At 45.0% G+C, this 27457-nt stretch overlaps 1 protein-coding gene across 9 annotated transcripts in view; it reads left to right on the top strand.

The window, feature by feature from the left end:
* PML (PML nuclear body scaffold) overlaps positions 1-27457 on the top strand; it is a 45199-nt gene that overhangs the window by 3543 nt on the left and 14199 nt on the right. For 4 of the 9 annotated variants that reach the window (XM_012535400.3, XM_033440050.2, XM_012535399.3 and 1 more), the window contains exons 3-7: positions 16703-17283; positions 18810-18880; positions 24964-25083; positions 25467-25725; positions 27201-27253. In XM_012535400.3, the coding sequence (XP_012390854.1) occupies positions 16703-17283; positions 18810-18880; positions 24964-25083; positions 25467-25725; positions 27201-27253 (1084 nt within the window). Of the gene's footprint in view, positions 1-16702; positions 17284-18809; positions 18881-18992; positions 20819-24963; positions 25084-25466; positions 25734-25756; positions 25768-27200; positions 27254-27457 lie in introns of those variants that run through there. The other 5 variants (XM_012535404.3, XM_012535403.3, XM_012535402.3 and 2 more) reach the window with 3 other exon arrangements.

The following is a 27457-nucleotide window of genomic DNA, read 5'->3' as shown; positions in this document are numbered from 1 at the left end:
GAGGGCCTTTGCTTGTTTGTTTCTTTACTCTTAGGAATTAGTCTTTAATTGTAAGAGCTTGTTATAGTGCAGATATTTTTCCTGTGTTGACCTTTGTCATTCATTCAATATGAGGTGTTGTGTTTTAAGTTTTTAGTTCTATGTAGTCCAATCCCTCAATCTCTTCCTTTGTGGTATCTGGCTTTGATCATCCTAGGAAAGATTTTTCCTATGCCAATGTTGAAAATATTTACTGATACTCTATTTTAATAATTTGTCTTTATAGTTAAAATTTTCATTCCCATGGAATTTATTTTTGTGTGTGGTATAAGGTAAGAACCCTTGCTTTGCATTTCTCTCCAAATGGAAAGCCAGTTCTCTCTACAACTTTTATTGAATAATTCACTTTTTGTTTTTTCCCATTTTTTAAAATCGAAGTATAGTTGATGTACAGTATTTTGTTACAGGTGTATAATATAGTGATTCACAATTTTTAAAGGTTATACTTCATTTATAGTTATTATAAAATATTGGCTATATTCCCCATGTTGTACAATATATCCTTGTAGCTTATGAATACTCCACTCTTGCTTTGATCTGAAATGCCCTTTTAATCTTGTACTAAATGTCCATGTAGTCATGAATATGTTTGTAAATCTCTGTTCTGCACCAAACTATTCTTATGCTAATCCTTACTACTGTAAGGAGTTCTGTAGCTTTATATTTGATAGGGTGAATTCCCATTCTTTTTCAAAAATAATTTTACTTTCATAATTTGTACAGTTGCTTTTGCTGTTACAATTCATGCAGTTTCAGAAGTTACATATTCATTGAGATTTTGACAGGTGACATTAAATCTTGGAAGAATTGTCCTCATCTCTGGTTATATCTTTGGGTTTTATAGTTTTATTCACAAACATCTTGAACTTTTAAATTATAGTTAACTTTATAATATGTAATAATATTATGAATGGAATCTTTTTCCATTATAATTTCTAACTGGTTATCATTAACATTCACTAATGCTATTAATTTATGTATATTTATATTACATCTAGCCATCTTATTGGGCTCTTTTATTCTTGTAAGATTTTCAGTTGATTTTTTGGATTTTCTAGGTAAACAGTCATATCACCTACAAATAATAAAACCTTTTTTCTTTCCAGTATTTATACATATTACCTCTTTGTAGCTTTGTTTCATTGGATTGGCCAGCACTGCCAGGACAGTATTGAATAATGTGAAGCAGTGGTTAGAAAAGGCAACTTTGTCTTGTACCTATCTTTCATAAGAAAGTTTCTTATGTTTTCTTGTTTAGTATGATGCTTATTATTGATTTCCGTAGGTGACTTTTAAAAATCGCATTAAGAAAGTTGCCTCCCACTTCTAGTTTTCTTAGAGTTTTGTTGTTGCTGTTATTTTGTTTTATTTTTAACTCAGGAATAGGTGTTCTTTTGGACTCTGAAGATGTCCTTTCACCTTTCAGTATGATGAATTATATCAATAGGTTTCTCTATGTTGAACCATTCTTTAAGTCCTGGGAGGAAAAAGTCTATTTGGTCATGATATACTATTATTTTAATTTTAATTTAAAATTAAAATTTAATTTTATGAATATGTATGATTTCCTTGTCAAGTTTTCTTATTCATTTGATAAGACAGCTCTTTCAATGAGTTTGCAAGCTTTTTTGAACGTGATGATATGTATAAATTGCTTAGCATAGTGCCTGGCACCTATTAAATACTCAATAAATGTTAAAATGCTACTCTGAGAATTTCTCTGCTGTACACTAGTTTAAAGAACATAGCAATTCAAGCTTATAGAGGTTTCTTGAAAAACTATCTTGATACAGGTACCTTTTTTGAAGAGTAGGGTCTTTCCCCCTTTTTTTTTGGATCTTGAATCAGATTGTTTGGAATGTTTTCTAGTTCATCCTGAGTTATCTTTTATAATTTAAAAATCTCCTCTATACCTGTAATTGTGTCCCCTTTCTTATTTCTAATGTTGTATATTTGTGGTTATTTTAGTGATCTTTTCAAAGCACTAGCTTTTTGGTCGTTCCTTTTATTGCTTACTGATATTAATGTTTTCCTTTTTTCTAACTAATCATTTTGGTTTTATCATCATTATTTTCTCTCTTCTACTTGTCTCTCATTATTCATCATCTAACGGAACATTTAATTCATTTATTTGTTATCCTTATTTAATACATTCTCCTGTGAGTATGACATTGGCTGCATCCCATAACTTTGATGTAGTGTAATCATAGTCAGTCATTTCTCAAATATCTATAATTTCAGTCTTTTCTCTTTTTAAACATTTTTTCTTTGATAGAAGAGTTTGGGTGAGGGAGTTTTCTAAAATTTTCAAGTGGCTTGTGATGTTTGATTTAAATATTTGATGTTAATTTCCACAGTATGGTCACCTAGTATTTGAGTTATATCTGGGACTATACTGATGTTTTCTTTGGGGCCTTGGACCATATTCTGTGGACTAGCATATTCCTAGGATTTTTTAAAAATGTGTATTTTTTGTACAGATATATATATCTCTCCTCTTTCTATTCTTTAAATTTTTAACAAACATATTAGAACGCGTGCGCGCACGTGTGTGTGTGTGTGTGTGTGTGTGTGTCTGTATCTCTCACCATCAAGAGTAGATTACAACTGTTCTTCCAGATAAGATAAAACTTTTAGCATACTTTTTGTTCTCCCCTCTTTCTCTTCCCACATTCAGATATAGTTGAAATAACATGAAATTTTAGTTCTAGATATTACCAAATTTTATGTCTTTTCTATTCTAAGCATTCTTTTTTGACAGTTATTAAGTGTCATCATCACATTATAACCCACTTGTTATCTATAATCTTAGATTTTAATTAGTTTCATTGCTCACAATAATTTTTTCTATAACATCTTCCTCTTTCTTCAATTATTTAATGTTATTAATTTCCCATTTGGCTGGAATACTTCAAGTAATTTTTTTTTGGTTGCTTTTCAGAGGTTGCTTTCTGGAATCTTGATTGTCTTAACTTGCATGTCCTTCATTTGCTGTCACATTTATTTTTTAATTCTTTTTTTTTTTTTATTTTTGGCCATGCCACACAGCTTGTGGGATTTTAGTTCCCTGACTAGGGATCAAACCTGGACCCTCAGCAGTGAGAGCATGGAGTCCTAACCACTGGACCGCCAGGGAGTTCTCTGCTGTCACATTTACAGGAAAGTTTAGCTAGGTGTAAAAATTCTGAGGTCACAATCACAAATCTTTCATCTTGGAGTATATACACATTGCTTCATAAATTTGTGGCCTCCAGTGCTGCAGATGAGAAATTTAATTATTATCTAATTATTTTGCCCCTGTGGGTAATCTGTTTTTGTTTGCTAAGGATGTTTATATAATTTTTCTTTATTCTTGAAAATGACTGATCAAGCTATAGGTCTTGTCTTTTCTCAGTAATCCTCTCTGACATTGTTGAACTGAAAATTCAAGTCTTTCTTCAGCTCAAAGAAATTATCTTCTACTTTTTTATATATTGATTTCTGTTTATTTGCTTATTTTTTTCTTTTTATAACTATTGTTTTTGTGTGTGTGTGGCTTTTTTTTGTTTTTTGTTTTTTGTTTTTTTTGGTACACGGGCCCCTCACTGTTGCGGCCTCTCCCGTTGCGCAGCACAGGCTTTGGATGCACAGGCTCAGCGGCCATGGCTCACGGGCCCAGCCGCTCCGCGGCATGCGGGATCCTCCCAGACCGGGGCACAAACCCGCGTCCCCTGCATCGGCAGGCGGACTCTCAACCACTGCGCCACCAGGGAAGCCCTGTGTGGCTTTTTTTAAATTAACTTTTTATTGGAGTATAGTTGATTTACAGTGTTGTGTTAGTTTCTGCTGTACAGCAAAGTGAATCAGTTATACATATGCATATATCCACTCTTTTTTAGATTCTTTTCCCATACAGGTCATTACAGAGTATTGAGTAGTGTTCCCTGTGCTATACAGGAGGTCCTTATTAGTTATCTGTTTTACATATTGTACTGTGTATATGTCAATCCCAATCTCCCTATTTATCCCTCCTCCCCCACTTTCCCCTGTAACCCTTCCCCCACTTTCCCCCATAACCCTTAAGTTTGCGTTTTACATCTGTGACTCTGTTTCTACTTTGTAAATACGTTCATTTGTATCATTTTTTTAGATTCCACATATAAGTGAGATCATATGATACTTATCTTTCTCTGCCTGACTTATTTCATTCAGTATGACAGTCTCTAGGTCCATCCATGGTGCTGCAACAGTTGCAATCATGTTTTTTTAATTGCCAAACAAGGTCAGTGTTCTCAGGATGCTTTTTCTTGTCAGCCTGTTCTTGTTTTCTCAGTGTATGTTCTTAAATCCCCCTGAAAAGCAAACTTAGAATTTTTAGAAGGTTTATGTTTCCTATATTACCCTTGTTTTCAGTGTGAGCCAGGAATCAGTTTGGTCCCCATTTTTGCCTGCTGATTCTCTTCATAGGTCCTGTAGTTCTGTGTTGTCTGCTCACATGTAAATGTGGACATCTAGACTGCACAGTCTTAGTAGCTGATAGGGGCTGGCAGCAACTGTATAAACCACAGTTTACATCTCCTACCCTGCAGTGAGGATGGGGCCTCTCCCAGAGCCCCAGATGGTGGTAGCTTACAGAGTGCTTCACCTCTAGTGTGGGGGGTGGATTTCTTCACAGTCGGCAAGGTACAAGGGGCAAGGAGGTCCAGCCAGCAAGAGGACAGGATTCTTTTCCCTTGAGCATGGTAGATGGCTTCAAAAACCTGACAGTATTGCTTAAAAATCGTACACACACTGTCACAATTCACAGTTGTTTCACAATCTGCGGGTGGTTACTGGAAAAACTCAACTTGTTTCTTCTGCACAAAACCTCAGCGTCATAAATAACCGACAACTTCCTGCAAGTTACAAGTCAGTAATAAACCGTTCCATCCTTTGACATTGAGCTGACTTAGGGCTCACAGTGGGGAGCAGCATCGGAAGTGGCTTTAAACTTTCAAACTCAGCCTGGGAGTGTCCTCCCTGGGGCCATTGGCATTTGATCAACCACACCTGTGGAGTCCATTCTTTCAGCCCACATTCCTACTATGTAGCAAGCCCTCTGCTAGGTGCTAGGGTATAAATACAAACATGCAGCCCTGGCCCTCTGAGGTCACAGTCTGGTGGAGGAACCAGATCTGCAGTTAACAATCAAGGCTGCAGAGTGCTTCAAGGAAGCCTGCTTACCATTGTCACTCTGTGCTGCTAGTAGCCCTTAGGACAGTGTGATAAGACACCATCCTCTCCCTCATATTTTCCCTTGCCAGACGGCTGACATCCCGTGTGTGCTCAGTTATTTAAGGGCAGAAGGAAGAAGGAAGGCTGGCACCAGGCATGTGATCTCAGAAAAGGCCACCTGCCCAGCCTTGATTGTCTGGGGATGGCAGCTTCCAAGGGGGTGTCACACTTAGCCTGGCCTGTAAGGAAGCAGAAAGGGGAGGGAGCATGTGCAAAGGCAGAGGCACCAGCAAGTCTGCTGCATTTCAGGAACTGCAAGTAAAGGCTGTGCAGGAGGGCAGGGGCTGGAAGGGTGAGCTAGGGTCAAACATGGGAGAGTTAGAGTTTGGACTCTGTCCTACAATTTCCGGGACAAAGAATGTTCTCAGTTTGCTCCGTTTTCCTGCAGTTTACTCTTGTACCAGTGAGTATCCTGTAGAACACAGTGTGAATGGACCTTTGGGGACTCTGTTAGAAACCCACTGGTGGTACTAAGGCAGAGAGTGGGATAATGTTCAGATCCTCTTTCTGCACTCTGGTACTTTGATTGAACTGGGCAAGTTGAGGAGCAAGGAGACCAGGATTTTTTTTCTTTGGCTGCGTGCTTATTTACATTTTACCCTATTCCGTAAAGAATTTGAGATTTACCACCTTACTGTCGGATATATGACCCAAGCGGAACTGAAGCAAAGAATCTGGACCTGGGGAAAGGGAGCCACATTAGGAGGCTGAGCCATGGTGCAGGTGGGGGTGAGGCCTGCAAGAATGCAGAGGTGGCAGCATGGGGAGAAGGCCAGAGTGTCACACGGCCATGGCCTGCCTGACCTGGAGGTCAAGGTGGCTGCCAGCCTTTTCATCACATGTGCTGGGGAGCGCTGGGGAGTGCCTTGCAGCCAAGGGTAATGGGGGTTTAGGACTGTTGATGGAGCTGAGACCCATGTTGGGGTGTCAGATCCCAAAGCTTGGCTGGATGGGGTAGGGGAATTAATCGAGGACCATCAAAACTTGTAGCGGGAAGAGCTTTAGTTACAGTTGAGTGGGGAAAATGAAAGACCTATTATTCAAGTTTGAGACGTATGATGAGATCATAAACTGGGAAAAGACAGCCCAAGACCAGAAGTTGGAATGATTGGCAACAGGTGGGGAGAGGCATCCTGGGCAGCCCAGGGGAGGGTTCAGGGCAGAGGTGGACATCACGCAGTGGTGGCAGGAACCAGAGTGCAGGGGACAGGCTTGAAACCAGCCTTGAGGACGCTTCCCGATCCCTTGGTCCCTGGGCAGCGCCTTTCAATAGGAAACTGAAACCTTTTTCAATATGGTCAGAGAATGGGCTCTTCTGGTTGGATTTGACCTCTTAACACAATAAAGCACTTTCCTGTCTTTTGAGATGCTTTTTCCTGTGCTATTACCTTACTTCCCAGACCCTCCTATAAGATTATTGAGGAAGAGAGAATTGTTGCAAGAGGCTCAAACATTAATGGGAGCTCATCCCCAAATAGGAGATCTTGTCTGAGCCAGGGCCAGGACAGGACGCAGGATTTCCTGACTGCACTCTGCAGAGTCTGTCCTGGTGCTGCCGGCCTCCACATACAGGTAGTTTTCAACTAACAACCTGGCCGAGTTGCAAAAAAAAAGGATTCTACAAGTTACTTGTTTTGAGCTCAGAGTGTATCTTCCCTTACAATTAGCTTATTCAAAGGAAGCATGCTATTTAAGCAATGTTAAATTTAATTTTCCTTGACTTTGATGAAAGAAAAAGATACTAAAGTAAAATTAGACTTGCTAAACTTCAAAGAAATATTTCTTCATCCTAAAACTTCCTAAAAGACCTCTCTAAGATTAAGCAAAAAAATGACGAAGGCATCAAGAGGCTGGAGTCATTATAGTTTGTTTTTAATGAAATGAATGCATTCTAGACAGTAACAAAGTCTTTGCTGTGAAAGATCAGGATGGTCCACTCCCATGTTTGCAGTCTTGGGTCCATGTCACAATGGCTCTAATGCACAGCACTGGTCCTTTCACTTTAACACCACTTTTCATGGATTCTTTGTTTTGATTCAGCTCTTGGTTGGACCGATGCTGTCAATTAGCAGTTTTTCTCAAGAAGGACTTCTGTGTTCTGAATTCCTAGCGTGGTGTTGAGAATGTCTGTCAGTTACGCTTCCATGACATCTTGGCTGGGTGTAATATACCTGGTCACGGTCTTTCCTTTAGAGCTTTGTAGACTTTGCTGTCTTATCTTCCAGCATCAAATGTCTACCAGGAGAGGCCTGAGGCCAAATTTATTTCCTTTTTCTGTCTTGATGCCTAAAGATATTTTTCATTCCTTAAGTGTATCAATTTAACCAAGCTGTCTTGGTGTGGAGCGTATTGTATCAAATTACTCTGAAACCCTGCTTGCTCCTTTAGTTTAAAAATTCTGTTTATTTCAATGAAATTTTCTTACATAACCCCTCCTCCTCTTTCTTCCTCTTCCTTTCCTTCTCATTTTCCTCTTGCTCTATTACCATGAGTATTACAGTTTTTAATTTATGATTTTATTTTTTTTCTTATTAGTAATCTTAAGAGTATTACCACAGTTTGGGGGAAACTTAAATATTTAGTGAGTATTGAATGAGTAACAAAGATCAGAACCACAGTATACTCTTAGAGCTACATAAAATCATTTTATACTTATTTTAATAAAAGTACTTCTGGAGAATATCAAAATTGTGTCACATAAGGACACAAACTTGTTTCCTATGTCACCAGATTCTATTAACATTTAATGATTAACTTTATAGTCATTGAATTTTGTAACAAATGCCTGCTTTGGCTTTTTATTTTAAAATAAATTTATTTATTTAATTTTTTTATTTTTGGCTGTGTTGGGTCTTCGTTGCTGTGCGCGGGCTTTCTCTAGTTGGCGGCGAGCCAGGGCTACTCTTCGTTTAAGTGCGGAGCTTCTCATGCGGTGGCTTCTCTTGTTGTGGAGCACGGGCTCTAGGCACACGGGCTTGAGTAGTTGTGGCACGCGGGGTCACTAGTTGTGGCTCACGGGCTCTAGAGCACAGGCTCAGTAGTTGTGGCACGTGGGCTTAGTTGCTCCACGACGTGTGGGACCTTCCTGGACCAAGGATCGAACCCGTGTCCCCTGAATTGGCAGGCAGATTCTCAGCCACTGCGCCACCAGGGAAGCCCGCTTTGGCATGTATTACAGTTTGGATTTGTTCTGCCAAAGCTGTTAGAGTTGGGGAAGTATTTTGAGATAGATACAACTAAATAGAAGAGCTGTCTGTTTATACCATATGTTATTTAATACAGTATTATGTTAATGTTACCTTAATATCCAATAGCATTTTTCTTATTCACGGCTTTAGTTAATTGATTGTTTCAGCTATTTCCATCTCTTTTGCCGTTTTATTTATTGAAATTAGGTTGGATTTAAATGAAATAGCCTAATCAGATTAATAAGTAATCACTGTATGTAAACTTTGCCTTGTCCTCTTGCAACATTTACTGGCATGTAAATCCAAATTGTGTTCATGTTCACTAATATCCAATACTATATAATTATAGTGCATTATTAAACTCAGTGAGTTTGCCCAAGTGATCTAACTTTGTTCAAAAACTGAATCTCCTTTATTAACATATTACTTATGTGTTATTTAAGATATTTCTTGCACTTGATACTATTCTGACTGTACTTCCAAGGGGCATCATTGCAGTCACCTCAGTGTATGGTGATGATAACTTTTTTTTTTTTTTTTTGGCTGCTCCACGCATCTTGTAGGATCTCAGTTCCCCGACCAGGGATCAGACCAGGGCCCTTGGCAGTGAAAGCATGGAGTCCTAACCACTGGACTGCCAGGGAATTCCCAGATGATCACATTTTAGAAATACCATGTGGTGGCACTGGGAAAGGTTGATTGGACAGACCAGAGGCAAGGAGGCCTATTAGGGGACAGTGCTAAAGGAGATAAGCCATAATTGAGGCAAGAACAAAGGCAGTATCAATGGGAACTGATGTGACAGATTTAGGAACCAGAATTCTACCTTAATCATCTCTGCATTCTAGCCCCATACCTGTACCTAGCTGGTACTCAGTAATTTTTTTTAAGTAAATGAAGGTAGACCTTAACAAGACTTAATAATGAGTCATTGTTGAAGCAGTCGAAGAGGGGAGGAATCTGGAATTCCCCTTGATCTTTGGCTTGAGTGACCTTTGAACAGTAGTGCCATTCACTGCCATAGAGAGGGCAGGAGAGGCAGGGCACCCATGCAGCAGTGCACCTGCTACCTACTGAATGAGTGACATGGCCCAGCAGAACACTGTCCACCATGGATGTGCCAGTCTTGAAAGCAGAGACCTACATAGAAAAGAGTGGGGAAGGAAAACTACAGACTTTCTCTTCTTTCTTGGGTGTGGGACCAGCATAAGACCATAGTGAAATAGACAAGGCTTCCTCCTCTCCTCTTTCTTTGCTGCTTCTCTTTTTTTTTTTTAATTTATTTTATTTATTTACTTTTGTTTGTGTTGGGTCTTCGTTGCTGCTCGTGGGCTTTAGCTGTGGCGAGCGGGGGCTACTCTTCGTTGTGGTGTGCGGGCTTCTCACTGTGGTGGCTTTTCTTGTTGAGGAGCACAGGCTCTAGGTCTGCAGGCTTCAGTAGCTGTGGCGCATGGGCTCAGTAGTTGTGGCTCGTGGTCTCTAGAGTGCAGGCTCAGTAGTTGTGGCGCACGGACTTAGTTGCTCCGCGACGTGTGGGATCTTCCTGGACCAGGGCTCGAACCCGTGTCCCCTGCATTGGCAGGCAGATTCTTAACCACTGCGCCAGCAGGGAAGCCCTTCTTTGCTGCTTCTCTTAACTTCTGTTATCTTCCTCTCTGAGACGGCAGGTTTTCCTATCTCTGTCACCACCTTCTCAATTAATGAATAGTTGGAGGAGGGGAGATCAACAGGAATAATGCTTTCACTCTCTTTGAGCATCCCCGTCTCTACAATTACTCATCTCCTCTCCTGGTTTCAGAAATCTTATTTCCTCAACTGTGTCACCCTGGAGATGGCAGGAAACCAGCCTCATTAAATGCATCCATACTACTGTGTAAATGACTGACGGATCCCTTTAATTACCCTCTAGCTAATTATTTGAATTTCCAAAAGAGGCTACTCCTTTCCATACTCCACCAAAGTGAGAGCTCCCATCAACCCTTGTTGAGATGGGGGCAGTGAAGTGGAGAGTTTTTCCGTCACCATTCAGGCAAGCCAGGCCCTGCCCTGGAGTTTTGCTCTGGGGCCATCTCTCCTCCACTAGTCCTGTTTTCGTAGGATTTCTGCTTCCTGCATTCTGAGTTACCCTGTTTCCTAGTACAGCAGAAGTACCATGCTGCTCTGGTCCTACTGGGAAGTGTGGCTGGTCTAGGGTGGCATGTCCCTACTGGGAAGGGAACAGCCCAGAGACCGCACTCAGTGGTGATGTTTCCTTACTGCCTGAGGTTGAGAGGCTCACCCACCAGCAGCAGGGCTCTCCCCTGCCACGTGTACATATGTGGTTAATGCCCCCTCTTCTTTCTCAGCTCCAGAATGTCCGATGTGTATCTGGCACTGTGCTGGTCACTTCACATACACCAGCCCCTTGTCTTTGTAACAGTCTGTGAGAGAGCATCCTTAGGCCCATTGTATAGATGGGGAAATTAAGACTCAGAGAGAGAAAGTAATTTACCCAAGGCCTCATAGCTAGGAATTGTGGAAGAGCTCAGATTCAGGCCTAGGTCGGGCTGCCTCCAGAGCCCATATCCTGTCTGCTGTCACGTGGCCTCTGGGGTGGTGGTTTAGACACAGGCAGCTTTTGGATGGGAAGACTGAGAACCCAGGAAACATGTTGGGGCTTCTATTAAAATATTAATCATGCAGTCAATTCGCTGAACAGTCATAAAGGGATAAACGAAACAATATATCACAAGGCAGAAGAGAAAGAGCTTGCTGTAAATCCTAGAGGGGATGTTCTTTTACCATTCCCCATTGCCTCCTGTTTAAAGTCCAAACTCATTTGTTTAGAATTGATTACGGAAACTTTTGGAAAATCTCAATAAGTAAAAAGGGGGAGGGAGGAAGAGAAAGAGGTAACTACTATCAGTCTAGACTTTTTCCTTTCCTTCCTGCTGTCTCTGTAATCATCTAAAACAGAATGAACAACACTTAGTGTTACAAAGTGTGCTTTTCTTATAATAGGAGGTCATGAACGTCTTTCCAAAAAATAGTTTTGAATTTTCAGGCAGCTGCGTCTGTTAATAGTATGATTTCTTCCACGTCTTCAGTGGTTGTTATAAGGTCTTTACCGTCATGAGAGTAAATAGTCAACTATTATATCTCCATGGTGTTATTTTTCATATTTATCTCTGATTCATCAAAAATATATCTTGGTGGGGCTTCCCTGGTGGCGCAGTGGCTGAGAGTCCGCCTGCCGATGCAGGGGACACGGGTTCGTGCCCCGGTCCGGGAAGATCCCACATGCCGCGGAGCAGCTGGGCCCGTGAGCCATGGCCGCTGAGCCTGCGCATCCAGAGCCTGTGCGCCGCAACGGGAGAGGCCGCAACAGTGAGAGGCCCGCGTACCGCAAAAAAAACCAAAAAACAAAACAAAAAATATATCTTGGTGTAGGGTATGAAGCAAAGCTCTAACTTGATTTATTTCCCCCCCTGTAGCCAGTTTTCATGATATAATTGTTGAAAATCCTTTAATGTCCATTAGTTTGGACATTTCTTTATTAAATAAAATATTACATTCTGATAGGTGCCAGGGCCTCTTTCAGGACTATCTGGTCTGTTGTGCTGATTGTTCTCTTGACTATTAGACTAGTATATACAGTGTGAATAATGGTAGTTCTATAATGTTGTCAGTGGCAGAGAAAATCCCCTTCCTTACACTGATTTTTCAAACAATTTCTTAGCTATTTGATCCATTTACTCCTTCATGTGAAATTTATTCTTTTTTCTTTTTTTCTTTTTTTTCATCATGTGAAATTTAGAATCAGTTGGTTAAGTTTTAAAATCTCATTCTTAATTTGGCTCAAATTGCTTTAAACCTTTATATTAACTTGAGGAAAATTAATATTATACTATTTAGTCTCTCCAGTCGGGACCTTGATACAATTTTCTGTTTTTAGACTTTCTCTCTTAGTGGGTTTTTGTCATTTACTCCATATAAGTTCTATGTATTTCTTGCTAGGATTATTCTAGGTATTTTTTTTTTTAGCATTTTTAAAATGCTAAATGCTGTTGTGAATGAGAACATGGAAAATTTTTCCATATGTCTTTTCATTTGCTTTGCTGGAATAGAATTAAGCTGTTTTCTTCTCTTAATTCTGGTATAATCCAGCCACTTTGCTGAGCAACTTCTTGTTGATTCTGTGGTGTTTTAGTTCATTCTTTCGAGTGTTCCAGAAGCAAATAAGTGCCCTTTTGCTTTCCAGAGCTACGCCTCTCTGTCTGTGTTAAGTCTGGGTCCTTGTCATGGAGCTCCTTGTGGGTAGGTGCCCACCTCACCTCTGTCTCCCCCAAAAGTGCCAAGCACACAGTGGGTGCTCAGTAAGTGTCCTTTGAATGAGGGTGAAGGAACCATAGGCCAAGGAGGTCATCCTTGGTCTTGGGTGGCAGGCCCACAATGGGTCATTCTGATTCAGGGTTTGCATCTCAGTCTTATCAGAAAGTTGGGGCTTTGGACCCCAGGGCATCTGATGCAGGCCCCTCAATAGAGACCTGAAGCCAATTGTCTCCTTCCATCCAGAGGGGCAGGGGTGGCTGGTTTTCCTGGGGAGACCCCATTTGGGGCAGAAGGGGCTTAAGAAGAGGACCCAGCAGAGACTGTGGTCCCCCCAGCAAGTCTTGCTCTCCCTCCAGCCAGGCCACCCTAGGGGTCCCCTTCCCAGGCCTGGAACACTCTTTCTAAGGAAGGGTCACTCACCTCGGTCTCAGCCCCTCTCCCATGGATCCAAAGCTAGGAAAATGACAACTGGTTCTAGTTCTCCCTTTATTTCTATAGCCTATCTAATTGCCCACATCTATTAGAATTCTGTTCTTTAATTAAAAACATAGGTAATATCAATACATTCACAAGGTTCAAACACGAGAGCAACCTAAAAGGCATACAGTGAAATGCCTCACTCCACCTCTTCCCTGCCCCATCCTGTAAATACGTTTATTAATTTGTATCCTTTCAAGGTTTCTTTATTCAGATGCAATCAAATATGAATATATTCTTATTTTTTTCCATTCTTACACAAAAAGCAGCATCCTATAATGCACTTTTGTGTTATTTTTGGCTGCATTGGGTCTTTGTTGCTGCACGCGGGCTTTCTCTAGTTGCAGCGAGCGGGGGCTACTCTTCATTGTGGTGCACTTGCATCTCATTGCGGTGGCTTCTCTTGTTGCGGGGAATGGGCTCTAGGCACACAGGCTTCAGTAGTTGTGGTGTGCGGGCTCTAGGGCGCACGGGCTTTAGTAGTGGTGGCACGCAGGCTCAGTAGTTGTGGCGCCCAGGCTTAGTTGCTCCACGGCATGTGGGATCTTCCCGGCCCAGGGATCGAACCCGTGTCCCCTGCTTTGGCAGGCAGAGTCTTAACCACTGCGCCACCAGGAGAGGACCCCTATAATACACTTCTACGCCTTGATTTTTTTACTTAAAATATACATTGTCATAATTGAACACATTCTATGGTAGTCACTGTTCTAACCTTTTATATATATTAACTCATCGAATCCTCCTAATACTCCTATTATCATCCTTATTTTGCCAGAGAGATTTTTCCATATAATGAACTTTCTCAGTTTTTTTCAGCTGCATAGTACTCCATTGTACAGGTGCATTGTAATTTATGTAAGTCATTGCCTAGTGATGGGCACTTAGGTTGTTTCTATTCTTTGCTATTATGGACTGTGTTACGTTGTACAAATGTTATTTTTTATGTATGGAGATAGAGCTGCAGAAAAGATATCTAGAAGGGAGAGTGCTGGGTCAAAGGATAAATACATTTGTAATTTTGATGAATACTGCCATATTGCCCTCTGTAGAGTTATTCATTCCTTTCATAATTGCTTAACATTTCTCATTAGTAGTGTCTAATTAGGGAGCACTAATATTTCAGGCAATTATAATCATAGTCTTTTAAAAAAACATTCATGTAGGGCTTACCTCATTTGATCCTCTCCAGCACTCCCATATGAGGTAGGAATTATCCCTATTTTACAGGTAAGAAAACTGAGGTGCAGAGAGGTTAAATGACCTGCCAAGGAAGGGCACAGAGCTGAGGTCAGATCCACATCTGCCCGGCTTTTTTCTCTGCTCCACCTGCCACTTACCACAGCCACTGGTCCTGCCTCTGGGTGATGTGGGTCTCTGTTACTTAGATCCGATTTCCTGAGGCTGGAGGAGCTCCAGGCTCATGACCCAGTGGCAACCCCCATCCCACTTTCCACACACTTTTCTGTCTCCAGAAAAGCTTTGCTAGCGTGGCATAAGTCTCCTGTGTTTGAGCAGGAGGGTCGAGCCCTGGGACCTTACCACCTTGGGTGACTTGGGAAGGTTGAGAGCTGGCAAAGCTGAGGGACTAGTACCTGGTTTCAAGATTTTAGAATTGGGTCGGCCAGCAGGCTCTCTGGGACAAGTTGATCTCAGTAATTCAAGCCAAAGTGGCCCCAGCTAAAATCCTTTCTCCTGGCCTCAGGTGGGCTAACTTATTATTTTCATTCCTGGTGAGAGTAAATTACAGCAGTATTTCTAGGGAAGTAACTAATATTTTTCCTGGTAATATTGGAAGAAGCAGCACTGCAGTGTTTCAGAGCATGGACGCTGAGCCAGGCTGCTTGGGTTTTTATATTCGTTTCCTGTTGCTGCTGTAACATTTACCACCGATTTAGGGACCTAAACCATTAGAGATATATCGTTTTGTACCTCTGGAGGTCAGAAGTCTGAAATGGGTCTCTTTGAGCTAAAATCAAGATGTCAGTAGGGCTGTTCCTTCTGGAGGCTCTTGAGGAGAATCCATCGTCTTGCCTTTTCCAGCTTCTAGAGGCTGCCCGCGTTCTGTATTTCATGATCCCCTTCCGTCTTCAAAGCCAGCAGCGTAGTGTCACTGTGACCTCTACTTCCATCATCACCTCTCCCTTCTCTCACTCTCCTGCCTCCTGCCTCTTTCCTTTATGAGGACTCTTGTGCTTACATTGGGTCCACCCAGATAATCCAGGGTAATCTCCCCATCTCAAGATCCTTAATGTAATCACACCTGTCAAGTCTCTTTTGCCATGTAAGGTACCATATTCAGGTTCCAGGAATTAGTACTTGGATGGGGGCCATTATTCTGCCTACTACAATTTGCACCTAGACTCTACCGCTTACTAATTGTGTGACCTTGGACAAGTTATTGTACCTCTTGCTCGGTTTCCCCATCCTTAAAATAGGGATAATAATAATCCCCACTCCATAGGATTGTTAGAAGGATTAAATGAGTTGATATTTGTCAAATGCTCATAATAGGGTCTGACACATAGTAAATGCTATGGAAGTGTCTGCTGGCTAAAATATTTTAAATAGATAAAAATATACATACTCTTTGATCTAGCAATCCTATTATTTTGTAATGTATTTCATAGAAACAAAAGGATGCATGCATTAGGCTACAGAAAGCATTGTGCATATTGGGGAAAAATGCACAAACAGGAAATCACTGGAATGTCCATTAACAGGATGAATGAATCAGTGTGGTCCATCTGGAATGTAAAGAAGCTATTAACGAGAATACATCAGATCCATACTTGTAGACCTAGAGGAGTGTCCTGAACAAAAGTTCAATTAAAGGAGGAAGTTGCAAAGGTTTAGCATGTTCTTATTTTTTTTTAAGAACATCAACCTGCCCAAAAGTGTTGTAGATATTTGAGCCAATTATTTAAACTCTGAATGTCTTGGTTTCTTTATCTGTGAAATGAGGATAATAGTAATTCTCCCTTAAGAAACTCAACGGAGGATTAAGTGGAATGAAATGTATCAAGTCCTTAGAATTCTGCTAGCAGCAGCATAATCTGCATATCTTTGTAAAGCTGTTTGAATAGAGAGAGGTGTGAAGGATGCACCCAGGGTGCTCACCTGGTTGCCTCCGAGGTGGGGAAAGGAAATTCGGAAAGGCTGGGAAGAGATGATTAACTTTCTTGTTGTACGTCTTTGCATTGTTTCACGGATGGAGGCTAGCTATTATTACTTTAGTAACTTTTGATGTTCTAATACGTTTTATTGGTAGTTTGGATACTATCACCATAACTACAAACACTGAATTGAGAAAAGCACGAACGTAGGAACATACCATGATTCAAAGTTTTGTAATTTTTGAAGGGGAATTTAATAACAAATATAAAGAGAAAAAAAGCAGGCGAGCCCTAAATCAGGCCAGCCCTATGTGTCCGCAGCATCTACTGCCGAGGCTGCTCCAAGCCGCTGTGCTGCTCGTGCGCGCTCCTGGATAGGGGCCACAGCGAGCTCAAGTGCGACATCAGGACGGAGATCCAGCAGCGGCAGGAGGAGCTGGACGTCATGACCCAGGACCTGCAGGAGCAGGACCGCGCCTTTGGCGCGGCGCAGGCGCAAATGACCTCGGCCATCAGCCAGCTGGGCCGCGTGCGCGCGGACACCGAGGAGCAGATCCGCGCGGGCGTGCGTCAGGTGGTGGAGCACGTGCTAGATCAGGAGCGTCAACTGCTGGAGGAGGTGAATGCAGGGTACCAGCGCAATTACGAAGAGATAGCAGGCCAACTGGGCCGCCTGGATGCTGTGCTGCAGCGCATCCGTACGGGCAGCATGCTTGTGCAGAGGATGAAGCTCTATGCTTCCGACCAGGAGGTGCTGGACATGCACGGCTTCCTGCGTGAGGCACTCCACCAGCTGCGCCAGGAGGAGCCCCAGAGCCTGCGAGCTGCTGTGCGCACGGACAGCTTCGACGAATTCAAGGTGCGCCTGCAGGATCTCGCCTCTCGTATCACCCAGGACACAGGTAAGCCACCCTCATGGCTGGTCTGTTTATCGTTTAAGGGCTTGGGCCTTGCCACTGTCCCTTGGGAAAGGCAAGGTAGAGAAGATCAGTTCCGTATGACAGAAAAGGAAACTGGGGTTTTTATTGTCTCTTGGGTTTGATCACATCATAGGTTACAGAGTGCAGGATAAATCTGGGGGAGAGGAGGCACTGACAGGAGGCTGAAGCCACCCAGGGGGGTCACGTTTGACTGATTAACAAGGTCCTGTGGATTAGCTGCGATCTTGTGACCCTAGAGGAAGTTAAGAAACGACAAAGCTGAGAACCAGACCCTGTATCATTTTAGCCCCAGAGGGACCAACCACTTTAGGAGGTTCTCTTAAGCCACCTGTGTCCAGCAACAGAGAAGTTAACTTGAACATGAGGTATGGGCAGAGGAGCTGAAAACCACTCCCCCTGTCCCCTGTGGTTGGGTGCTTACCCAGAACCATGCTAGGGCTCCGTGGAGGAGACCTTTTTCCCCTGGGATGGCCCGCCATCTGGACCAGCTGCCAACCTTTATGGGCCCTGCCTTGTACTGGGCACTTGGGAAGTATGGAGACAGCACACCAGTTCCTGACCTGGAGTTGTCCAGTCCAACTGGGAGACAAGGTTGGGTGGGGCCCATGACATAGCTGAGGAATGAGACAGTGCTTGGCTCTGCAATACAAATCCAGGAGTTGCAGCACCTTTATAGGAGCTGGAGATATCAGGGGGGTTCCAAGAGACACAGGGGGTACACTAGAGGGTCTCCAGGGTGGGGAGGCTTTAATGGCTCTTTGACAAAATCTCTAGGCTGGACTCTGAGGTCTGGTCAGCTGGTGTGAGGATGCCCTTACTGGGTAAGGGGAGGGAGGCTACAGAATCTGAGAGTTCTCAGGTAGGTGCCAGTGATGGAGACCTTGCTCACTCCTGCCCTTGGAGATAGTGGACGTGGGCTTATAACAGTGCAGTACTAGAGTGAGCATGGACTTAGCCTTCTCCACCTAGGTGGTGACTGTTACCCATGTACAGGAAATGACCTGTATAGAGTTTAAACAGCTTGCCTTGGGTGTTGTAACCGGGAAGTGGCAGAGAAAGGAGTTATTTTATTCTGAAGCATGAGAGATTTAGATTTAATAAAAACAGGGTGCAGGTCAGAAGAGTATCACGGAGCTCTCACTATGCAGAGAAATCAGCGAGCAGTAAACGGTGTTAGGATTGTCCATGCTTTGCCTTGGTGGTAGCCCCAAGATGGAGAGAGCTGTGCTTGGGGTTTGGAGCCAAAGGCAAGCACTCTCTAGTGCTACCTTTCTCTTCCTTCTGGCTGAGTTCATGCCCATTATAGTCAGGGAGCTTTCTTTCCAATTACAGCCCCTCCATGGAGCTTCCCCAGTGCTGCCAGAGGCCCTGGAGAATGGGTCTCCAGGAAGAGCAACGGGAATGTTTCCTTTGTCACTGTCCTGAGACAGGATGCTTCTCACCAGGGATGTCTCTGACCTGCCTGTGACCTTCTCTGTGTTCTCCAGATGCAGCTGTTAACAGGAGAGCCAGCCCAGAAGCTGCCCGCACTCCCAGAGACACTTTTGACGTTGACCCGGTGAGATGGGCTTGAGGTCTGAAGGGGATGTGGTATGTCCTGCCGGTCAGGTGGGTTGGGAGTTCCCCTGTGTAAGGAAGGAAACTGAGTCTTGCTCTCCCTGTGTCTGCAGGCAGTAGAGGAGAGAGAGCACCTGAGAGAGGGACAGCAAGGACCTGGACTGGAGCCTTCAGTGGGAGGGAACAAAGGAAGGGCTGGCTGGCTGGCTCTGGGCTCCTAAATGCCAAAGTAGCTCTTAATGGGTTCAGGAGGGGTTAGGCCCAGGGATGGACAGGAGATAAAGGAGGTGGTCGCTGGTAGGCAGGCCCTTGAGAGATGCAGCAGATGACCCTCCCCTCCGTGTGCCCCACCCCAGGTATGTGGACCTTCCCCTCGTCTCCCCCCACACATGGATCTTGGAGACAAATGGAGAATGGGGCCAGGAGTCCGACAGTGATCACAGCAGCCTGGGTTCTATCGGTGTGATTTCAGGGCCAGCATAGTTCCAAGGACCATAGTTTTCAGGGTTTGGAAGTGCCCACACTCCCTCTAATGTTGGCATTACCTCTGCAGCACCCCTGACCTGTGGCTGTCCAGCTATCATGCACACCCTCCAGGGACAGGAAGCTCACTCATTCTTGAGGCAGCCACCCCCATCGCTGGACTGCTCTTAGAGTGCGTCCCTGGGTGGAAATGCAGCGGCATCCCTTTAGCCTGTCCTCTTGGGTGCTTGCATGCATGGCTCCTCTCTGCCAGGATAAGCTTCTTCAGTTTCTTCTTGGACCGGGCATCTGGTCTGCTCCCCATCCTGGTCATGCAGGTGTACGTGCCTGTTGAGGATCTGGGCCCAGGACTGACTGGTCCTCCATGGAGAGCAAGTCTTAGGGTGAGGGTGTTCAGCCTTTCTAGCTTTGCCATGGCATGGCCTATAGGAGAGAGAGGTTGCTGTACGCTGAGGCAATCAGGAGAGGCTTCCTGTTAGGAGGCAGAACTTAGGATCTGAGAGTTTCAAAGCTAGGAGATATCTTGGATTCTGACCTTCTCTTGTACAGAGGATGAAGCTAAGGCTCCCAGAGAGGGTGTGACTTAACCTGAGGCCACACAGCAAGCTAGGGGCAGGACTTGAAGCCACTTACTAACTGCCTTGGGTACTGCATTCCCATATACCCATATACAAAAGTAAAAAACACCAGGGGGGAACCTCCCTGGTGGTCCAGTGGTAAAGACTCCACACTTCCACTACAGGGGGGGTGCAAGTTCGATCCCTGGTTGGGGGACTAAGATTGCATGTGCCTCACAGCACACCCTAAAAAAATAAATAAAAATAAAATAAGATGGTGCATTAAAAAAATAATAAAACAACGATAAAAATAAATAAATAAAATAAAACAAAAACCATTAAAAAAATAAATAAAACAAAAAAACACCAGGGGAGTTCTCTGGTGATCTAGTGGTTAGGATTCCAGGCTTTCACTGCCGTGACCTGGGTTCAACATCCCGCGAGCCACATGGTACAGCCAAAAAAAAAAAGTTAAAAAAGGACATTTGAGCCCATTTTTTTTTTAACATGAAAAAACACATTTTATTGCGCTTAAGTTATAAGAAAATAAAATTTCTAAGTGAATCAAACCATAGACACAATCCCTTTAAAGGTTGTTTTCCTCCATCATGTCAGGTTGTTACATAACTAAAATTAACCAACTTGAATCTGATTGTTTTAAATCAGACTATAAATAAAACAAACCAAAAAATAAACCAGAAGAGGGAAAAAAAGATCACCTAGGATAGTGGTAAACCACTTTCACGGTTCAGCGTGAGTTGTGGCTCTTGGAGAATGAGGCAAACCATTTGACTTTTTCATTCATTTTGCTTGTTTGCGTGCGACGCCTTTGCTACAAAAACTGGATAGTTTCTGCTTTATCAGTTACTCAGAGCAATAAAACTGTAACAGTTGTTTTCCCAAATACTGTAAAACACTAAGACTGACCAGCAACTTCATTTTGTTTTATATATTTTTAAAATATTTTGCGAGTTTTATTACGTATGTTCATCCATTCACCACAGCCCTCAAAAAGAAAAGTTTCTCTGCAGAACAGGCGGCAACAGCTCTGTTCCAAGGAATGTGTTTTAATTTTTGCCCAGATAAAAGAAAATAAGCTTTGCACACACACTCAATTCTTTACTTGCAGGCATACTTCACTCCTTTTTTTCTGAAACTCTCCCATTCTCAGCCTCTTAGAGGCACAGATGGTTCAAGTTTCAGTTCACCCATTTTTTGGATAAGCAATACAATCACATGGTCAGAAACAAAAACCTAAAATAACGTCTCTCTCCCACCTTGTCCCCTGTCTGTCCAGTTCTTATACCCATATTCCTATCTTTATTAATTTTTACATATCCTTCCAAAATTTCTTTATGTAATTATAAGCAAATATGACTATATATATTTGCTTTCCTTTTTTTTTTTTGTACAAAAGTAGCACAGTACCACATATACATAGTATTGTGCCCTAGGCATAATAGTATTTGGGAATTCTTTTTTTTTTAATTTATTTTATTTTATTTTATTTTTTTGGCTGCGTTGGGTCTTCATTGCTGCGTGTGGGCTTTTCTCTGGTTGCGGCGAGCGGGGGCTACTCTTCATTGCAGTGCACGGGCTTCTCATTGCAGTGGCTTCTCTTGTTGCGGAGCACGGGCTCTAGGGCGCGGGCTTCAGTAGTTGTGGCGCACGGGCTTAGTTGCTCCACGGCATGTGGGATCTTCCCGAACCAGGGCTCAAACCCGTGTCCCCTGCATTGGCAGGCGGATTCTTAACTACTGTGTCACCAGGAGAGCCCCAGTATTTGGGAATTCTTACCTTATCAGTAGACAGGGAGCTTCCTGATGCCTTTTTGCATCTGCACAGTGGTCCACTGGTGGATGTAGCATGTTTATTTTTAGCTGACTCCTTGGCTATTTAGGTTGTTTTGGCATTACAAACAGTGCTAGAATGAAAAATGTCCCCAAAGAAATCATATGAATGATAGTTGAAAGTGCCCTGGGTCCACAGAGTGCACTGTCTTCCAGGTGCCAGTCGCTGGTTAATGAACAGCAAGAGAGCCCGTACTCTTGTGTGAATAAGGTCTAGGCGTTTTGCCAGGTCTTGTCTTGTGACCTCTTACTACCAGCTACTAAGCAGTTTGAACTTGGAGCCTCAGAAGAATCCTCTTCCTGAAAAGTCTCTTGCTTTCACTTTGGTTATAGGCTTGGGGGTGAGGGTGGATAGAGCTGGGGAATGGAAGTGGGTCACATACCACGCGTGCAAAGGACAGGTGTGGCCGCTTGAGGGTGGCAGGCATGGTCTGGTTGTGCCAGAAGAAAGGCAACACTTGGACCCACATTCCTGCCTTAGGAGGCAGGAACTGGGCTCCTTGGGCCAACACTCATCCCTCTTGAAACTGCTGGTGTACTTTCATCGCCACCCTGTGCCTGTAGGCAGAGAGGATGAAAAACACCAACCGGCTTAACTAGGAGCACGTGGGTGGGACAGTGGCTCGGACATTTTCCCTCCTCTATTTCTCACAGGCTCTTTTTGCAATGACGTCACAATACAATGGAGAAAAAAATAAATTGTTTTAAAACTGTAAAACAACTATAAATCAGGCATCATGACTTTTTTTCTTTACTGAGCCCTCATGTGTGTCCCCTGCTTCATTAACATTGCAGGGGGTGTCAGGGAGGATGGGACGGAGGTGGAGAGGAGCCCAGCCCTGTCTTGGGGGAGTTCACAGCCCAGGTGGAAAGAGGTTCTCTTACATGCCAGCAGTTTGCAGAGACACACATGAAGGACAGACCAGGACCTTTTCAACTCTTTCATTTTTAATGGTGATCAAATACATACAATATAAAATTTGCCTAGAAGTGGAATTGCTGGATCATGTACTAATTCTGTTTTTAATTTTTGAGGAACCACCATACGGTTTTCCGTAGTGGCTGCGTCATCACCGACAGTGCACAGCGGTTCCAACTTCTCTACATTTCTCATTCACACTTTGTTTTTAATAGTGGCCGTCTTAATGAATGTGAAGAGTGGTTTAAATTTTTTTGACCACCACCCACTGTAAAAAATATAGTTTACATCTAACCTACAGGGTATACACATGCACATACCTGTAGCTAAAACAGAAGTTTTGCAAAACAAATTACGCTTATAAACATGGGAGGTACTCTAATTTTCTGTTCTGTACTATTCTATGTAATACAAAAAAATGCTAGTCGTGACATTGCTTTCATGATCCACTCATGGGTCACAACTGTAGCTTGCAGAACACTGGCACAGGGAGTGCTGTGGAGATTGTGTACTTTCCCTAGAGGCCTGGGAGAATATGACCTGGGAGATCATCCCCTCGCCCCTTCCCACACACAGGTGCGCTCTCTGATCCGGCTCTCCTCCCTTTCTGTAAAGATGTTGAGAAAAAGAAACCCGGGAAACAAGGAGGAGGGAAGGAAATCAGTCCATTATAGCCAATGATTTGGGAGCCCACATTTCACATGAAAGCACTCGATACCAAGAAGAGCCCCACCTCAGGGCCCCGGTCCCCAGCACGTGGCCTGTCGTGTGGGGCTTTCCCTGCCTTCCCCAGCCTGGGCTCGGCCAGGTAATCCCTGCTGTTCACCCCGTGAGGGTGGGCCTGACCATGTCGCCCACCACATGGGAGGGACAGAGCTTGTCCTGAGGAAGGCACATCCCTGGCCTCATCCTCTTACAGCCCAGTGCCTGGTTTTTCTCTGCTCAACCCAGAGCCCCCTCCAGCTGTGTGGGAATCCCCTTCCTTCACTGGGTGGGCCGACCGCAGGCTCCTGATGGATGGTCATCCACTGAGCGCACAGGGCCTGTGAGGTCAGGATTGCAGGCAGGAGTGGCAGGCCAGGGCCCCTGGATTGAGCCCCGGAGGCTGGGCCTCCCCTTTCGGAGGGACACTCCCCACGTCACCCACTTGGTTTCAGCAAAAGGTCCGGCTTATTCTTCAGTGTCACATGGTAGAGAAAGATGGTGCAGAGGGATGTTAAAGGATACAGTGGGTGCAGGAAGGGAACTTGCATTTCAAAAACACGATTCAAGCCCTGGTCCAGGCCCTTATTAGGTATGTGACCTTAGGAAATCACTTCACCTCTTTATGCCTTGGTTTCCTTCTCTGTAGATAGGCAATAATCGTAATATAGTACCATCCTCTTTTTTTAACGATAATTTTATTGTAAAATTCACATAAGAAAATTCACCATTTTAACTATTTTAAAGTGTACAATCCAGTGACATTTAGTACACTCACAGTCTGGTACAACCATCCCACCTCTAGTTCCAGAGTACTTTCATTACCACAAAAGGAAACCCAGTACCCATGAAGCAGTCACTCCTCACTTCCCCTTCCCCAGCCCCTGGCAACCACCAATCTGCTGTCTCCGTGCATTGGCACCTCTGAATATTTCATATAAATGGAATCATACAGTATGTATTCTTCTGTGGCTGGCTTTTCACTTAGCCTGATGTGTTCAAGGTTCATCCACGTTGTGTGTGTCAGAACTTTATTCCTTTTTATGGCTGGATAATATTCCCCTGAATGGCTGACCCACATTTTGTTTATCCATTCATCAGCTGATGGACATTTGGGTTGTTTCCACCTTTTGGCTATTGTGAACAGGTGACAGGGAGGCCAGTGTCAGCTCAGTGGAAGGATTTCCTCCCTGTTATGACTTTGCAGCTGGAGACGAACTGCTTCCATTAGTAGTGAGCACTTTGTCCCTGGAGTTGTCTAGGCTGGGCCTGTTGTCACACGAGCCTTGAATTGTTGGGCAGTGTGATCCCTGAGGTCATCTTTCAGCCCCGTTAGGATGCACAGGCATTGAAGTGGTCCCTGGATGCCAGCACCTCAGGGTCACAAGGGAGTGAAGTCATGGAGGCTGTGGGGAGGATTTCTGGTCCCCAGTAGGCTCTGGGCTTTGGACTGGGCAGCCTGCACCTGTTTCTGGGTGAGGCCTTGGGGACTGGGCTGACCCCAGGCCTGGGGACCTGGCCCTTGTCCTGCTGCCTGGTCGTTTCTGACTACCCTCATTTCCTGACTTTGCAGCCAGAGGAGGCGCAGAGGGCCCAGGTGCAGGCACCAGGATTGACTGTGGTACAGCCGGTGCCAGGGGCACACCCTGTGCCAGTGTACGCCTACTCCATCAAAGACCCTTCCTGCAGAGAGGTAAGGTTCTCCCCCGCCCTCCCCTCCCCTCCCGAGGGCCCAGATCCTCCTAGGCGGTAAGAGGTGGAGCTGAAGTGAGAATCCAGACCTCAATAGGCACCTACTCTACGCTCTCCTGCTCTTGGTTGCTCTGTCAGGAAGCTCCTCTCCAAGCATGAGCCCCTCCCAGGGCAGTCAGAGGCCAGCAGAGGTCGGTGGTCAGTGGTCACCAGCAGGGCCAGTGTGCATGCTGACCTGGGAGGCGTGATCTGAGTGGCAGATAGCAGAGAGAAGAGCAGGAGCAAAGGGCACGGGGGGCACATGTTCCTGCCACCAGGTCTGGTCTCTGCCCGCTGCCCCAGTGGGAGGCTCCTGACCCTACCCTGTGACTCCCCGCTGCACAGGAGGTCTCCAACACAGCCACACCACAGAAGAGGAAGTCCTGCCAGACCGAGTGCCCCAGGAAGGTCATCAAGATGGAGTCTGAGGAGGAGAAGGAGTCAAGGTTGGCTCGGAGCTCCCCTGAGCAGCCCCGGCCCAGCACCTCCAAGGCAGTCTCGCCACCCCACCTGGACAGGTCCCCCAGCCCCAAGACCCCCGTCATAGGAAATGAGACCTTCCTGCCCGACAGCAACCATGCGACCAGCGACCCTGGGGAGGCAGGTAGGGAGGTGCGTGGGCAGCAGAGGCTGAGGCCTGCACGCTGTCCTCCAGGGGCTGGGTGGGACCCCTCTTCTGCATCCTGACCCTCCCCACGGAGCCCAAAGCCAACAGCATTCCCTGTGTGTCCTGCCCCCAGCTGCCACCAGACGGGGAAGGGAGAGCCCAGGGTTTGTCTGGGGGGTGAGAGTGGATAGTTCAGCTAGCCTGTGTTTTGCTGGGATGCCAGTGAGACGAGCGTGACGGGCCAAAGACCACATCTCCTTAGTTCCTTCCCCTAACACAGTCTTCGCACTCTTACAGAACCCAGCACTATGCCTCTGCATGGGGTGGGTCTCCCCAAGAAATGTTTGTTGGTGGGTGCCTGGTATGTGCCCAGAGAGGACTTGGGTAAAGTCCACACCCATCGGTTCCCCAATTTTTCTGCCACCTGCCTAAGGTACCTCGTTTGTCCTAGATACCTTTTACGGCCCCTGCCAGAGAGGGAGTCCTTTCATGTGAGTTGAGGTCAGCCCATAGAATTCTGGAATGTTCAAGACAGTTCTTCCTGGATCTGTTTTACCCAGAGTCCAGCTTTATTTTCATTCTAGGTCCCACACTGACCCCTGTTCCTGGTCACACTGAACCCCGACCCTGGTCACACACTCAGCCCTGACTGTTAATCCTTGCTCACAAATACTATTGGTAATCAGAAGGTTTTGATTAACCTAGATAAAGTATCTTTTTTTAAAACTAATTAAGTTGTTTCTTTATTTATTGGCTGCGTTGGGTCTTTGTCGCTGCACACAGGCTTTCTCTAGTTGTGGCAAGCGGGGGCTACTCTTCATTCTGGTGCGCGGGCTTCTCATTGTGGTGGCTTCTCTTATTGCGGAGCACGGGCTCTAGGCGCGCAGGCTTCAGTAGTTGTGGCACGTGGGCTCAGTAGTTGTGGCTCGTGGGCTCTAGAGCACAGGCTCAGTAGTTGTGGTGCACGGGCTTAGTTGCTCCGGGGCATGTGGGATCTTCCAGGACCAGGGCTCAAACCTGTGTCCCCTGCATTGGCAGGCGGATTCTTAACCACTGCGCCACCAGGGAAGCCCGATAAAGTATCTTTTAACTCAAACGTCTTGTGGCTTACGGAGCTGAGAAGTGGAACAAACCAGTGTGCCGCTTTAGGACGGCCAAAGGTTCCAAACCAGGTGGTGCTTGTCACGCCCCCTCCACAGGTAGTAAATTCTGAATCACTCCAGGGCCAACAGCTGAATTAAGCGTTCACAGGCAAGGCACAGTACGCAGTGATGGAAGTCCACCTTGAATAACCCCTCTGCACAAGCAGATGCACGCTGGCACACACGCTGAACGTTCACATCCCCCGTTGCAGGGCACACGTCACCCACCCCGTTCACTGGCCTGCAAGGATTCCCACGGGAGAACACCCTGGGCCCCGTCCATGGGCATCCCTGGCAGGCCCTAACGTTGTCTCCCCTACCCCGTTTCAGAGGAGCGTGTCGTGGTGATCAGCAGCTCGGAAGACTCAGATGCCGAAAACTCGGTGAGTGGCTCAGAAGTTCGGCCTAGGACTCCTGCCTCCCCCCATTCCAGGTCCCAGGGGCCGCAGCCACAGCAGGTGACTCTCAGACTCGCGTTGCGCCTGGGGAATTTACCAGCAAGGCAGTGAGTCCTGAGCTGTCCAGAGGATAGTCTCCAAATGCCAGCTGTGGTCTGGACCGCTCTGACCCTCCCTCCATACCAGGGC

Source organism: Orcinus orca, chromosome 2 (assembly GCF_937001465.1).
Source record: "Orcinus orca chromosome 2, mOrcOrc1.1, whole genome shotgun sequence".
Taxonomy (NCBI): Eukaryota; Metazoa; Chordata; class Mammalia; order Artiodactyla; family Delphinidae; genus Orcinus; species Orcinus orca.
This window is presented reverse-complemented; position numbering and strand designations above follow the sequence as displayed.